This window comes from Micrasema longulum, unplaced genomic scaffold, assembly GCF_059751315.1.
Source record: "Micrasema longulum isolate JH-2025_06_02 unplaced genomic scaffold, ASM5975131v1 h1tg001441l, whole genome shotgun sequence".
Taxonomy (NCBI): domain Eukaryota; kingdom Metazoa; phylum Arthropoda; class Insecta; order Trichoptera; family Brachycentridae; genus Micrasema; species Micrasema longulum.
In genome coordinates this window covers 151699-166394 of record NW_028278627.1, presented here as the reverse complement: position 1 = coordinate 166394, position 14696 = coordinate 151699, and the positions used below count along the sequence as shown (strand labels likewise).

General features: G+C 35.5%; 1 protein-coding gene across 1 annotated transcript in view; it reads left to right on the top strand.

Annotated features, from left to right (window-relative positions):
- The window catches only part of LOC148275370 (guanine nucleotide-releasing factor 2-like), a 217967-nt gene extending 206253 nt beyond the window's left edge, over positions 1-11714 (top strand). The window contains exons 18-26 of the mRNA XM_088235791.1: positions 397-534; positions 820-952; positions 4878-5043; positions 5669-5804; positions 7064-7281; positions 8200-8478; positions 9122-9253; positions 9548-9735; positions 10366-11714. Coding sequence (XP_088091917.1) covers positions 397-534; positions 820-952; positions 4878-5043; positions 5669-5804; positions 7064-7281; positions 8200-8478; positions 9122-9253; positions 9548-9683 — 1338 coding nt within the window. The 3' untranslated portion in view covers positions 9684-9735; positions 10366-11714. The remainder of the gene's footprint in view (positions 1-396; positions 535-819; positions 953-4877; positions 5044-5668; positions 5805-7063; positions 7282-8199; positions 8479-9121; positions 9254-9547; positions 9736-10365) is intronic.
- The last annotated feature ends 2982 nt before the right edge of the window (positions 11715-14696 follow it).

Here is a 14696-nt window from a genome sequence, read left to right as displayed (position 1 = left end):
ACTGTCAAGAACATTATTTAATAACTTAAAAAGCAGCACTAAATCTGAAATTTCCCTTCTATCACTAATACATATTGATTTTAACTGCTTCATTAAACATTTATAGTTAAGCTCTTCAATTGGAATGTTTAATTTGAAATTCATAAATCTTAAAAACTTGTGTTGGACCTTCTCCACACTGTTTACATGGGTAACACAATGAGGAGACCAAACTGAGGACCCATATTCTAACTGGCTTCTCACTAGGGTCATGTATAACATTTTTAATGCATCAACAGACTTAGACTCTCTTGTTGTTCTGATAACAAAGCCTAGGGTTTTTGTGGCTCTATTTACCATCTCATTTGAGTAAATATGGCGGTTGGGTTCCTCAATTATGTGAGGTTTTTATTATAGACTGCTGAAGATGACTCCTGGCAACAATCGCCTAATAAGCCGGGGAAGTTCCCCGTCGAAGATCTAGACTTGGAGCAGAGGACCAATGCCAGCTCGAGTCCCGGCAGCAGAGAAGCTGAACCCAATATGGAAACTGAGGTATTCTTTTTAATTTAGGCTTTTGCATATTTTAATACCCAACCCCGAATCTCAAGCGTGATAGAATTCGTCTGCTCCCGATTTCTGTCTTTACAAATTCAGTCAATAAATGTCTTTTTTTGTGTATTGACTACACAGCGCAGGAACACGCTTTTGATGTTGAAAATACAATTAATTTTTCTAAATCCATTTCACATATTTTTATCAGTATTCGTAGTATGTGTAGTACTTTTATTTCCCCTATTGTATAATTTGTTCAAAATTAATTGTGACTTGTTCTTACAGGGTGAAGTAGACTTGCTGTTAGAAATGGATGTATCAAATTACCTCGTGCGCAAGAGGTCTGGGGAGGAAGGCCCAGACATACGGGGGGGAAATCCGGACGCTCTCATAGTTCACGCCATCAAATCTACCAAAGGTAAACTCCATACTTAGACTGGATAATCTCCCGACTTACTATCGCTTAGTAATCAGTAATTTAACCCTTATTTATTCGTGCCATTCTTGAATACGCCTCTGTAATATCGTCGCTTTTCAGGCAAAAGTCGCTAACCCCAAAAATGTCAATTTCAAGTTGAATATGCCATACGAAGCGTAAAATTATGTTCTTAAGAAGGCAAACATCAGCGAGTTCTCACAAAAGTCGACAGATGGAAGAGTTGAGGAAATGTGGATGTTTAAACATGGGCAGAATGGTGAATGTTACGCAGTGTTTGAAAAGTGGCCACTTAAACCGGCCAGTGACGGGTCGTAAGCCCTGTAAATGCCTAGACTTCCATATTTTTCTTAAAAATGTTTTCCCTCTCTGTTGCTACAAATCAAGACAAATTCATTTAGTTCAGTAAATGATTGACATAATACTGTTTTTTTTTTTTTTTTTATACGCCTCCATAATACTGTTTTAGTTTACAAAAAATTTACAATAATTAGTCTAGTTTCATTAACATTTGCAACATTAACTTTGTGGTCCAAACATTTTAATAAATGTCGGTAAATATTTATATCGGTTGTTAACATAAGTTGTGTCCATTTTTTCAAATTTAAAAATGAGCACCAAAAGCAAAAAAAAAAATTCTGCTCTAGAAGATATCGAAAATGTTCACTTTTTAAACCATAAAAATATTTTTACTTTAGATTGTTTAAAAAGTTTATCACGAAAAATGCTCCTCTGAAGTTTCGCGGTCTGGCCCTGACACACTGTGTTGTGTATACAAATATTTACTAACATTTATAGTCTAGTTTCATTCTTGCATTTTATATCTCATCCGGCTCTACTTTGTTTTATATATATTAAGCTATTTTCTGCCATCAAATTAGTAGAGTATTGAACGTAAAAATATTGAAACATTTACATACATTTGCTGCATATTCTGGTAAATTGTTTGATTTTGTTTTAACGCTTTTCATCATCAGACAAGGACACAAGTAAGTTTACCATCATACCTAGACAAAAATATGTCTTTTATCTTGATGCTTCGATATTTTTTAGTATTTGTAATTTTCACCAGTAAAAATACATCGAAACATTTCAGTTTAATTAATTTACATTTGAGTCGTAGTTACGAAACCAGGGGTGAAATTATGAATCTTCTCTATCCCCTAGAGAGTGATTAATTTGAAGAATTGTATTATTTTATTTTTTTATTTATTAACGGACATTGTCCATGTATACAACTTATAGGTTTTAAATATTACAATAAAAGAATAGTTTAAAACATTTAAAAAAAGAAGAAAAGAAGCATTGACAAACATAAGGGACATCGAGAAAAGATCTGGACTATTTATTTAGTGCTCGTTTAAAATATCGTTGTAAACTAAAACCAAAAAAGTCCAGATCTTGTCTTGAGTTAACAAAAGACGGGTCATTGGAGAATTAAGGCCATAGTTTATTCTATGCTGATCGATCAACAGTACTTCATTGTTTCTCAACCTACGAGTCGGAATATTGAATTTTAAAGTGACAAGACTTTGCTTCACATAATGGCCTCACTGATGATTAAACGCCAAGTGGTGTATACAACTGCTGCAAAAATGGAAATAAAACTAATAGGGTTTGAACAGTTCAACTTAATCAAGTGTTTTGGGTATTGCTTAAGGTCGCAATAATATTCTAAATGAAAATTATTACGTTTGATTTCACGTGTTCATAGTTTATTTTTTTAAAAATATTTTTAACAAATTTATTTCAATTGATAACTATCAATCGTTCACTACGACCCAGTCGGTTCAGTAAACTGCCGTGTTAAAGCAACATATCTACTACACAAAAATCGCAAACACAAATAAATTAGAGGGAAAAAATCCAAAAAACTTAGGCCAATAGACAAAAATCCGATTAAAAAAAAAAACTTCAAAATGCAATACAGTAAAACCCCGTTTTTACGTTCCTCGATATTTACACCGAAATATTCAGGTCCCATTTATTTCCATACATTCTCATTCTATTTTCCCCCCAATTAACGTTTTTTACGTTTTTCATAACCCCGGTTTTACGTCGAATTTTTTTCATAACTCATTCGATCTGTCAAAAGTCGAGCCGCGCGCCGCCGCGTGAATGGAGAATAAAATCGAGGTAAATAAAAAAATGTGTAAATTATTGTCTCAAACTAAATTCAAAGCAGGTGCAGTGTAATTGACCATTTTGTTTAAGTGTCTAATTTCGACATTTTACGAAATAGTGACGTGCAGTTGACGCATGTTTAGGAAGAATAAAGTCTTCACATCAATAAATTACGATGCAGAAAGTTTAAAAAATTGGCAACATAAATATTATTATATGTTATACACACATAATGTGAAAAGGAGATAGTTTAAACAGTTATCATAGAAGTGTGAAACAGTCCTCGATGTAAATGACAGTTGAAATTTTGTGGTGCCATACTAAAAAAAGTGATACCATATAAATAAAATTTCCCAATATTTAGGAAAAAATCGTTGCATGCATTTTATTTTATTTTATTTGGGAAATCAACAGTTCTACATACATATTTATAGTAAACAAACAGATATAGTGTATAAACTCAGAATTAATAACAGATTTCCACAAAGTATACAAAGTTAGTAAAGAAAATATATTACAAATTATGCAAATTCAAATATTTTATTTTCGTGTTTTTCAGGTTAAGTACCTAGATAAAATTATTTATGCGTGTATTTTTTTTAATTCAATAAAAAGTAACACATTGCAGTTTTGTTTGAAAAAATACAAAATATTTTTAATTATATGATTGGTAAATACGAATAATCCCCAATCATGACAGTTCTTACAATTTTTCTGCAGTATATATTGATAATTAAAAGAAAACCAACTTATTATTATATTATGAATATAATTTCCACAACAATTATCTAAAGATATAAAACTATAAAGCTTCATTAATTATCTCACAATACATACATGTGTGTCAATAAATTTAATAAAATAAAATAAAATTTTCCGAAATTCAAATATAAATATCTAAATTCCCCATTACCTATTAAACACTTGCCCTTAAGTATTGGTTTTTCCCACATTTATGATTAATGTACATGCTATAGTTTATAAGATTATTTTTTACTAAAGTACCTTGAATTATATTTATTTATTTATTTATACTTCTACATTGTTTGGATTCTTATTTTTATACAGAATAATGTAGAAACATTTTACAAAATGTGAAACATGCCCAAGATTAACTATTTAACAAAGTAAACATAATATTAACAATAAAAAAACGTAATTAATCCAATTAACCTAATTATCATTAACATAGTACACAATAAAAAACTAAAATAAAAAAAAAAACATAACCAATATAACTTTATAAGGACATTCAATTCATCTAATCTTTACATTCGTTGAAAATGCCCTATCAAGGCAAAACAATTGTCACGAAATTTTTGTTTTTATATTTGCAAAAATAAAATAAAGTGTTCAGTAGACTCAAATCAATGTTTGATTTCTTATTTTATAAGTTTAAAATGTAAATTTTCGCCTTTCACACAGTAGCCAGGCTCTTTATAGACCTGGGCTTGAAAAGCAAGAACTATCCACGGAGACCCGTCACAATAGATCTTCACAGGTCGCAGTGACGCCATGAGCTCGCGTAGCACTGACTACCACAAATAAGAATAAGGATAGCTCGCAGTGAAACCAACAGAACAAAAAAAAATTGTATTGCCAGAAGAGATTCACCAAATTTGTTCTAAAAACCCATAAGTAAATAGGGTCAGTACTCAATTTTGTGAAATAATTCAGTCAGATGAATCTCGCCCGCATCTATGAACGTTTCAGCTCTTTAACTTCCCAAAAATGTGGATGGACTACCTCGAAATACTGTTGATAATTTTCGTATTTCTTTTAGATTTCTCTTACCAAGAAGCATTCCTCACGACGTACCGCACATTCGTGTCTCCGCTGGCGCTCATAGAGAAGCTGAACCGGCGGCACGCCTTCCTGGCCCGCCACGGGAAGCCCACCAAGGCCAGGGAAGTCCAGGCACTGCTCACCCGAGTGGTCGGAGACCTCACGTGAGTACTCTCCTATAAAATAAATGTAAAAAATTGAGAATACCGCCGAAATTCCTCTTCGTATCGTACTTGTTTTATGACAGACTTTTTGCATAATTAATCGTCGGCCATGCGGTGTAAAGGTCAGCGCGTTTGTCTACCGTGCAAGAGGTCTCAGGTTCGATTCCTGGCATGGCTGATATGGCATAAAAATATTTCATAATCCGCAGACTGGTACCTTTTTTTTTTTTTTTTTTTTTTTTGTTTTTTTACAATATACATAAGAGGTAAAACAGAATATTAAAAAAATAAAGGATAATTACATAGCAATGAAATACATATTAATAGTAAAAATAGTAAACAAAAATCTCACAAAGGCATGGCCTGTTCGTGGGTATACAAGAAATGTTTATGAATTTTTGCTCCTATAATAAATAGACAGGTATAATATTTTCTGTAATAAAAGAAAGAGAAAAGAAAATATTCTGTAAAAGATTATATGGTACTTTTTTATTTTGCAGTAATTAAAAAAAGCGTAAGACTGATTATCTCACCTTAACGTTACAAAAATAGCCAAGATACGCTGCGATCGGTGCGGAAAGGGAATGATGATGATGAAGATAAATAAATCATTCTATTTTTCCAGTATGGCCGACTTGGATGATGAGATGTTGCAGCTCATAATGGACTTTGTGTACGGGCTGGTGAGCTCGGGCGACCTGGCAATGGCCAAAGTTCTAAGGGTCATTATCCTGGAAAAGTATAGAAGCAAGCAGCTAATGGTAAATTTCGCCCTAACCGTTATCATTATTATCTCAACCGAGGTGAAAACACTCCCTCCACTTACCCAAAAACTGTTTGTAAAAAAAAGTCCAAGGGTCTTCCTGTCAGTTTCACTCGTACCAAAAAAAACTGTTTTTTGTCAAAGCTTGAGCAATTTTTGAAAATTTCAATTTGATGTACTGCCGTTTTTGTTGAATTTAACTCTACCGATTTCACTGTGAGTTTGGCAAATTATATTTAAAAAAATATAACTTTCTAAGCTCACAACTTATAACTTTAAAAAAATTGGCGCCGGTAATACAATACATAAATTGATTAAAATGATTAATTAATAGACCAAAACTTAAAATGGAAAGACCATATTAGTGAACTAGTTAAACAAATTAGAAAATGTACATACATATTTATTAGATTAAGGAATATTTTAAAAATCAATAATTAAAAAATAGCTTATTACTCAATTGTACAATCTTTGTTACAATATGGTATTGTAGGGTGGGGTGGTTCATACGCCAATATATTAAACCCTCTTAAAATAGTACAAAGATTAATTATTAAAGTAATTCTAAAGAAACCCTCAACATTCAATACGGAAAGTCTATTTAAAATATTTAAGGTTCATACAGTAGACACTCTTTATAAAATAAATTATATTATACAAATATATAAAAAAGAAAAAATAAAAGAATTTGAGATGAATAAGTCACTCAGATACCAACATAATATTAAAATTCCTAAATTCCACACAAGTCATTGTCAAAATAGCTTTGTCTTCAAGGGTGTAAAAAATTATAATAATCTTCCCAATGAACTAAAAACTATTGAAAATAATACATCAATAAATACATTTAAAGTAAATCAAAATATTTTTTTTGAACACGTGTAAAAACTACATTAAATTTTAATTAGTATGAATGTATTATTGTTTTATGTTTTTTCTTTATATATCCTATGTTTTTATTTTTTTCTCATGTACTCGTATTTAAAATTATATAAACTCTTACAATAAACAATAAACAACTACAACAGCGTAAGTCACTCTCCGAACACAAGAGTTAGTCTCTTTTTTGGAGAGGTACAGTGATAACATTTACTAGATGTGTAATAGTAGATATGTATAGAATTTTAAAAAAACATGTACCTTTTATGAAATTTATTAATAAAAAAATACAATTATTTTTCAATTGGATTTGTTTGATAGTCTACTCGTATTAACAAATAAGATTATTTTTAAAAACCACTGGATTTCCTCGTTCAGCAACACCAGCACCAGTATCCAGTGGCTATGTCGTCGCGCCGTGACTCGGTGCTGGAGCAGAAGGCGGAGGCGGTGGCGGAGCAGATGACGCTGTTGGACGCGGAGCTGTTCACCCGCATCCCGGCGCCTGAGGCGCTGCTCTGGGCGCGAGACCAGTGCGAGGAGCGCAGCCCGAACCTGACTCGTTTCACCGAGCACTTCAACAAGATGAGCTACTGGTGAGTGCCGTACTAGACTTTACATAGAGGATTTTCGATTGATGGTGCCGGGAGCTCTTACCCCAGTTGGAGATTGACTGAGATCAATTAACATTTTGTCAATTTCACCAGTCCACATCACGTTTGCACTTATTTTGACAGGCAAAAATATTCTCCGCTACATGAGAAAAACAGTTCGAAAACCGCCATGACGGCCGTCCTGCAAATGGCGGTATCAATATTTGACGTTCTGCTCGCAATCAACGCTCCCTAGGAAACCAGCGCCATTAGTTTGTATAGGAAATGTGTTCCGATTTAGCTTGTTGCTGAGGGTTGGAGCTCCTACTCCAGTTAGAGATTAACAGAAGATACGAGGTTGCTGTTTAATGTGGGTTTATTACATGGCGAATAAGATACAGCACTTAGTTGTGTAGCGCGAGCGTAGCAGCGATGATGGGCTGAAGAGACCTAACTTGAACTACATGCTGAAACCGAGTGACCGATGCTGACTGACTGACTGACTGACTGAACTTAACTGGACTGAGCATTGACTGCGCCCTGTGGTCTCTTTATAGGCCACGTTCCTTTGTTCTCTTTATCTCCATGGTGGGGACGATGTAAATGTACTGCAGGACGTTGGTCTCGTGGTTCGCGGAATGTAATGAATTGAATTCGATTGACAACCCTGACTTGCTTCATCGGTCGTTGCACTATAATTTCAGGTGAAATTATTTAGCATGTGTGTGTGTGTGTGTCATCGTTCATGGACTATAAACTCCACAAATGTTTGCTAGGTCAGATGACTGAAGGCATAATTCGTTTCCGATTGACTCCCACATATTTGTTTATTATTATTTTACGGACCATTTTCCAATTATAAAGGTAAACCAGATACATTTTATATAAATTTTGTAATCATTTTGTATTTTGTATAACCAGGGCAAGATCAAGAATCCTCGAACAGGAGGAGGCCAAGGAGCGAGAGAAGTACGTGAGCAAGTTCATCAAGGTGATGAAGCACCTCCGCAAGATGAACAACTTCAACTCCTACCTGGCCCTGCTGTCGGCGCTGGACTCGGCCCCCATCCGCCGCCTCGAGTGGCAGAAGCACATCACGGACGGGCTCAAGGAGTACTGCGCGCTCATCGACTCGAGCTCCAGCTTCCGCGCGTACCGTCAGGCCCTGGCGGAGACTCAACCCCCCTGCATACCCTACATGTAAGTAGAGGCTGATATTCTTCACCTTTCGTGTGAGTGAATCCTAATATGTATACTTCTTCTTATATATGTAAGTGGAGTCTCAAATGCTTTACCTTACATGCGAGTGTAACCTAAAATGCTTCACCTTACATGTGAGTAAAGCCTAACATACTTAATTTATTTCTTTATACTTCATGAGTGGAACCTAACATACTTTTTTTAAAGCGTTCTTCGTGTGAGTGGGGCTAAATTTGCTTCACTTTTCATGTGAGTGGAACCTAATATACTTCACTTTTCATATGAGTGAGGCCAAATTTACTTCACTTTTCGTGTGAGTGGAGCCTAATATACTTAACTTTTATTGACAGTGGAGCCTAATGTACTTCACTTTTCTTGTGAGTGGAGCCTAATACGCTTCACTTTTTGTGTGAGTGGAGCCTAATATACTTAACTTTTCTTGACAGTGGAGCCTAATGTACTTCACATTTCTTGTGAGTGGAGCCTAATACGCTTCACTTTTTGTGTGAGTGGAGCCTAATATACTTCTGTATGAGTGGGGCCAAATTTACTTCACTTTTCGTATGAGTGGAGCCTAATATACTTTACTTTTCTCGGAGCCTATTAAACAAATAGATGATAATAATTGTACATATTGTTTCAGCGGTTTGGTCCTCCAAGATCTGACATTTGTCCATATTGGAAACACAGACCTGCTACCCGATGGAAGTGTGAACTTCTCCAAGAGATGGCAGCAGTACCACATACTAGAGAATATGAAGCGCTTCAGTAAAGCGTGAGTTTCTTCCACATTCTTCCCATCCCTGAAATTGTATTTGAAAACCACCAAATCTGTACATCGGACAGGACCTATAACAGGGCAACGGGTAGTAGCGAGGAGCTCTATTCGGAATTCGTCGAGAGAGGGAAGGCGATAAGACGACTTTATACATACATACAAAATACAATAGGAAACATTAAAAAAAAAGTGCCTTTTTATTGATCAAATGTGCACAAATCACTTTATCGCAAAGGCTATTTATTCCATTGATTTTTAATATATTTTTTGCTAAAATAATAAATATTTCAGTCAATACACATTCAAGAAAAATGAGCGCATCATGGCTATGTTCAACGGCTTCGATGACGTCCTCAACGAGGAGGCCATGTGGCAGATCTCCGAGTCCATCAAGCCACGGGGGGGCAAGAGGACCACCGCCGCATAGCCCCCCCTCTCCACGCAGGTTCCGCAGACCAACCCCAAGCGCAAGAAGCGGGGTAAGTTAAAGCACCCAGCGCCCGAGTGCCAGAGCAAAGCAAGAGAATGCCGATCGGAATATAGTGTGATAGTTTGTAATATTTAACTTAGTGCCTATTGCCTCGGACAAAGTTAAATCAACATTAAGTGACTTATAATCAAATAAACATGCGCCATAGTGCAGTTGGTTAGACGGCTGACTGTGAAACAGGCGTTGCGGGTTGCTAGAAATAATTGTTCTGAAAAATACACTCCAACTTTTTTCATAACTTCCTTCCAACTTCTAGCGTAAAAACACATTTTTAATAAATACTTAGTGTCAACGATGTCGGGATCGAACCCGAGACCTCACGCGTGGTAGGCTAATGCGCTGACCGCTACACCACGAGGCCGACCTCCTCGTGGTGGACCTGTTATCCTTAAACGAGGGGATTTTGAGTTGCATTTAATACATGTTTATTTCTACAACCGATACATCTTCTTTTTCAATAGACTGAATTTTAGTTTGAAATTGAAAAATGCCTGTCAAATCCGGAAAACGCCTGTCATATGGTAGCCCCGGGCTTTAGGGACAAAAGTTTAATAATTAAATATTATTTTAACTGTACGATCTCTACTATGTTAAAGTATTATTTTTATTTACATTTTAGGATATCTGAAATCTGTGTGAAGCAAAAATGGCTTATCAAGAACTCCATAGATGTCCGACCTTGTTGAATCCCAATGCCAAAAATCTTCTCTACTCCATGTCGCGCGTCCGTCTCTCGGGACTGGCCATTCTCTACTGTACATATCAACATTATTCTACCGCACGCCCGACCAATGTTGTATGCCGCTAACCACCGGGAGATTATGTTTTAAATTGTCTGTGTAAATAATTACTCTGATTTAGTAAGTTATTGACTTGCGCGTCTTGCGAAATGTGATGTTTTTTTTGTTGTTTACGTTCGGCCTAATCACGTGCCTGCGTAGATTTACGAGGGTGCGTTATTCTTCGGTATAAATAATTAAATTTAATTATTCGTTGCATGATTTTAGGTGTAAAAAAAACTGATCAATACGCAAATTTGTGTGTGTATATATATACTGTATTTCCTCATTAATTTAATTGTGTTTCTTCAAATAGACAAACTACTAGAAAAAGTATGTTTACTTTTACGATCATTCATTATATTATTGTTCGAATCGCTTTGTTAAATATAATTTATATATTTAAGTAAAAGTTATGACATTCAAGTTTGTTAGTGAAAATTATCGGAAGAAGTTCATCGTCATTTGTTATGGAAAAAAAAAGATCAGCTAAATTTTCCCCGTAATCCTTTGTAAAAAGATCCTTCAGTCGAAAAAAATGCTATTTAAATTACTATAGTAATTTTGAGAAATGATATTACTTTGTTTTATGAACTATTTACATAGGCGCTGAAATGGTGGATTGACAAGGGTAGGCGTTCCCACCCATCAAGCCTTTGACGGCGAACATTGAAAGGGTCGCGTTCACTGGACAAAATTCCATGGATTAGTTGTTAAGTAACCCCGAAGAGGGCAACGTGTCATTGCCGAAACTAGTCGGTTGTGTAAACTATTAAAGTGGTTCATAGAACAGTGTCATTTCATTTCAAAATATTACAATGCTCCGCAAAGTTAGTGCTACAAACATCGAATCGAAATCGAAACATTGAGTTTTGAATTTAATTAATTTTAAATCCACTCTTAAAAGTCCGCTCTGTGGACCATTGTTTAAACCTGAGGATATGAGAGCACTCGCCCCTACCTCGCTTTAAGGACTCCGGCTTCAGGGAGGAGATTTAACAATATGAGTAACCGCCACTCAACATCCAGGCTCTATAAAAACCCGTGCTTGGAGGGTGCGAACTGATTTACGGGGACCCGTCACGACGGAGCTTATTTAGCCGTCTAATAAGAATTAAAAGGTTTAGGGCCTATTTCACCAACTCTGAGTAAGGTCTCGATTAGAACTACTCGTCGAGTAAAACAAAAAGTCTATTTCACTACCGCCAAGTAGCGCTATTCGGCGAGTAAGTGTCGGGTACACTACTCAAAGCTGTGATTATTTGCTAATCATCCGTCGACAGACGTGAGCCTAGACCGGTTAAATGTGACAGGACACTCGTATTTTGTGAAAGCGTTGCTCGGTAATCGGGACGTTAATCATCAGATTAATGTTATGTGATGATTAGTCGTTCGATACTTTACTCAGAAATGGAGAAATAGGCCCTTTGTAATAAAGATACCAGTCTTGAGAATATCGCGGACGTCTTTTATTTCTGTAATAAATTATGGATATGATATTTTGTCTTGTATTAGTTTTACTCATTTGGTATTTATTTTTTAGCCATAGTGATTATAGTTCTATTTTACACACAGAACTGTGTTCTTAATCTGCCGGGACACGGTCATATACACTTATGGCTTAACGCCGTTATTAACTGATAAAATAATGCACATTGTGTACATACATCACAAAATGGTTGTCAAGTAAATCCCTATGCTTGTAGTATGCATGGTTTAGAAAATAGTACAAGATCTTGTGCAATATTTGACTCAACGAATAAAGTGTAATCTGTGCTCAAATTTAGAAAAACACGTTCTATTTTTCAAAAAATATTTTAACCAAAATCTGCACGCGCATCCCACGTCTGTGATACTGTTAACAGTCAACTTCAACTGTCAACGCGTATTTGCCTGTGTTACTTAATTTATTATTCGTTTGTTTCATTTCACACTTGCCTTTTATTTTCTGGAAATAAAAATAAATAAATTTCTTTTAATGCCCCTTGGGCGTTAATGAACAAAATAAACAAATACCTATTTTATCCAAGTTATTTTAGAGACCAGTTGTTAATAGGGAAATATCACATGCTACGAATATACATAAAAATATATAAAAATTAATTATATTTTCAAAATCAATATGGATTAAAATGGAGAAATGTTTTTTTGTACTAACTTTCAAAATAAAATTGTTAGAAAATATGTCTCCACAAAAACGCAACATGTTTGGCCTTGACAATTGTGATGTCAAGCTTCGTGGCGATTCTATATAACAATGCTCAAAATTTAACCGAATTGTGACATATTAGAGGCGTGGCCAATGCATTGCTCAGTTTTCGCAGGAATTAAAAAATATTTTTTGTGCCACTACTAGTAAGCACAAAAAAAGGAATGTTTCCCTATGGTTGATCGCAGGATACTATGCTGTTGGTTGTCACAATATAGCTCGTTTAGTCAACTGTGAAACTGCCCGTTATCTCTCATGGCCCCGAATGCACGTACCGCGCATGCTTACGTGCAATTATCAATCCTAGAAACTGCCGCATTTAAAAGAGCAAACAAAATGGCACAAGAATTATTGCACAAGATCTCGCGCCTTGATCTTGCACCATTTTCTGACCCATATAACGCAAACTTCATTATAGAATTTTTTCACATTTACACATGCATGATTTATGATATTTTCATCACAGAATTTACCCCGGTGAGAAACGATTTTTTATACCATCATTATTTGTAAACATTTTGAATTTTTTACATAAATTCATCCTGTTCTCCATTTTAAAATGTATGAAATAAAGTAGAGTTATGTATTCTCGTGTCACCCACCAAAGTATGTATTTTCATGTTATTATTATTAATAGGCAGTGCATTAGTGCACCGATCACAACGATATATTTTTGTTGTGTTGAATTTTTACTTGTTGACATAGGGAGCTCCAACCCAATTGGAGATGACAGAAGCAAACAATTTTACACTTCGATGTATATTAATTACATCTTGAATAAAATTCGGCAATCAAGTATTAGGTAATTATTGAATTGAATTACTTCATATCGTAACTGAAATAATCATGTTACCTAAGGGTGCTACTGCTTACATAGTAATTGCCCGTAGTGCTCCCTTTACTTCTGAGTGGGGTTCTGAGGTCATCTTCCATTTCCCTGTCTGTCAGCAATTTGACATCCGTGCTATGGAATCAGTATTTTTGATTGATGTTTTGTTGTTTACATACAGGAAATGCATGATTCACTTTCTCTTTTTCTCTCTTTTCCGCATCCGCTCCTACGTGGAGCGTGCGTTCATCACCAGACGCCTCCAGGAGGCCCGATCGCCAGCCAGCACTCTCGCCTCCTCCCGCGTCAATCCTGTGTCCCTTAGTTACGCCGAATAGAGCCGAAAGAACGTCACCGACGGCCCTCCGGGACGCCGGGAACCTGCGGATGTGAGAAAGAGTCATCTCGGGTTTAAGTTTTCCCGAGGCACGCGCAGTACGTGTCCATGCCAGGACTGCCGCCGCGTCCTCGAGACTCTCATTATGGGAGGCTGCTGTGTCCGTTCTCGGACTTGAATGTCAGTTTCGAAATCGAATCACCTTGTGTCTAATATTCAACAGATGATCAGTCTTACGTTTCAGGTACCAGTCCAGTGACTATGAAATATCTTCCGTACACGGAAAAAAGGTTTAAGCCAAAAAAGTCTATTTTTCAGGAGAACCAATCAAAGTTTTGAATGTGTCTAAAAATCGAGAAAACAGCTGGCAAATCATAAGGATTCAACTGTTTTGAGTATTTTTTTTTGTATACTTAGAAAATTATTTATAATATTTTGTGTTTTTTTAATTTTGCATTTAATTTGATTTTTTACATGACTTAAGTCTTTTGGATCACAAAATTGAAAAATTTTCTGAAAAAAGTATGATTAAAAGGTTTTTGACCTGTAATGCAACGATTGATTAATATCAATAACTTATGACAAATACACCAAAAAATGTGCAAAAAAATTGGCATCTTATTTTATTTTATTTATTTATATATACGCCCAATGGGCATTTTTAAGGACATATTTATACATAGAAAATTATTATAAAGAAAAGTAGAAAGACACAATGGTATATAGTAGACTTTGTGTGAGTGGAAGCGGGAGAGAGGTGTTTATAATTGAATTTGATTCAGTGATCGTTTGAAAG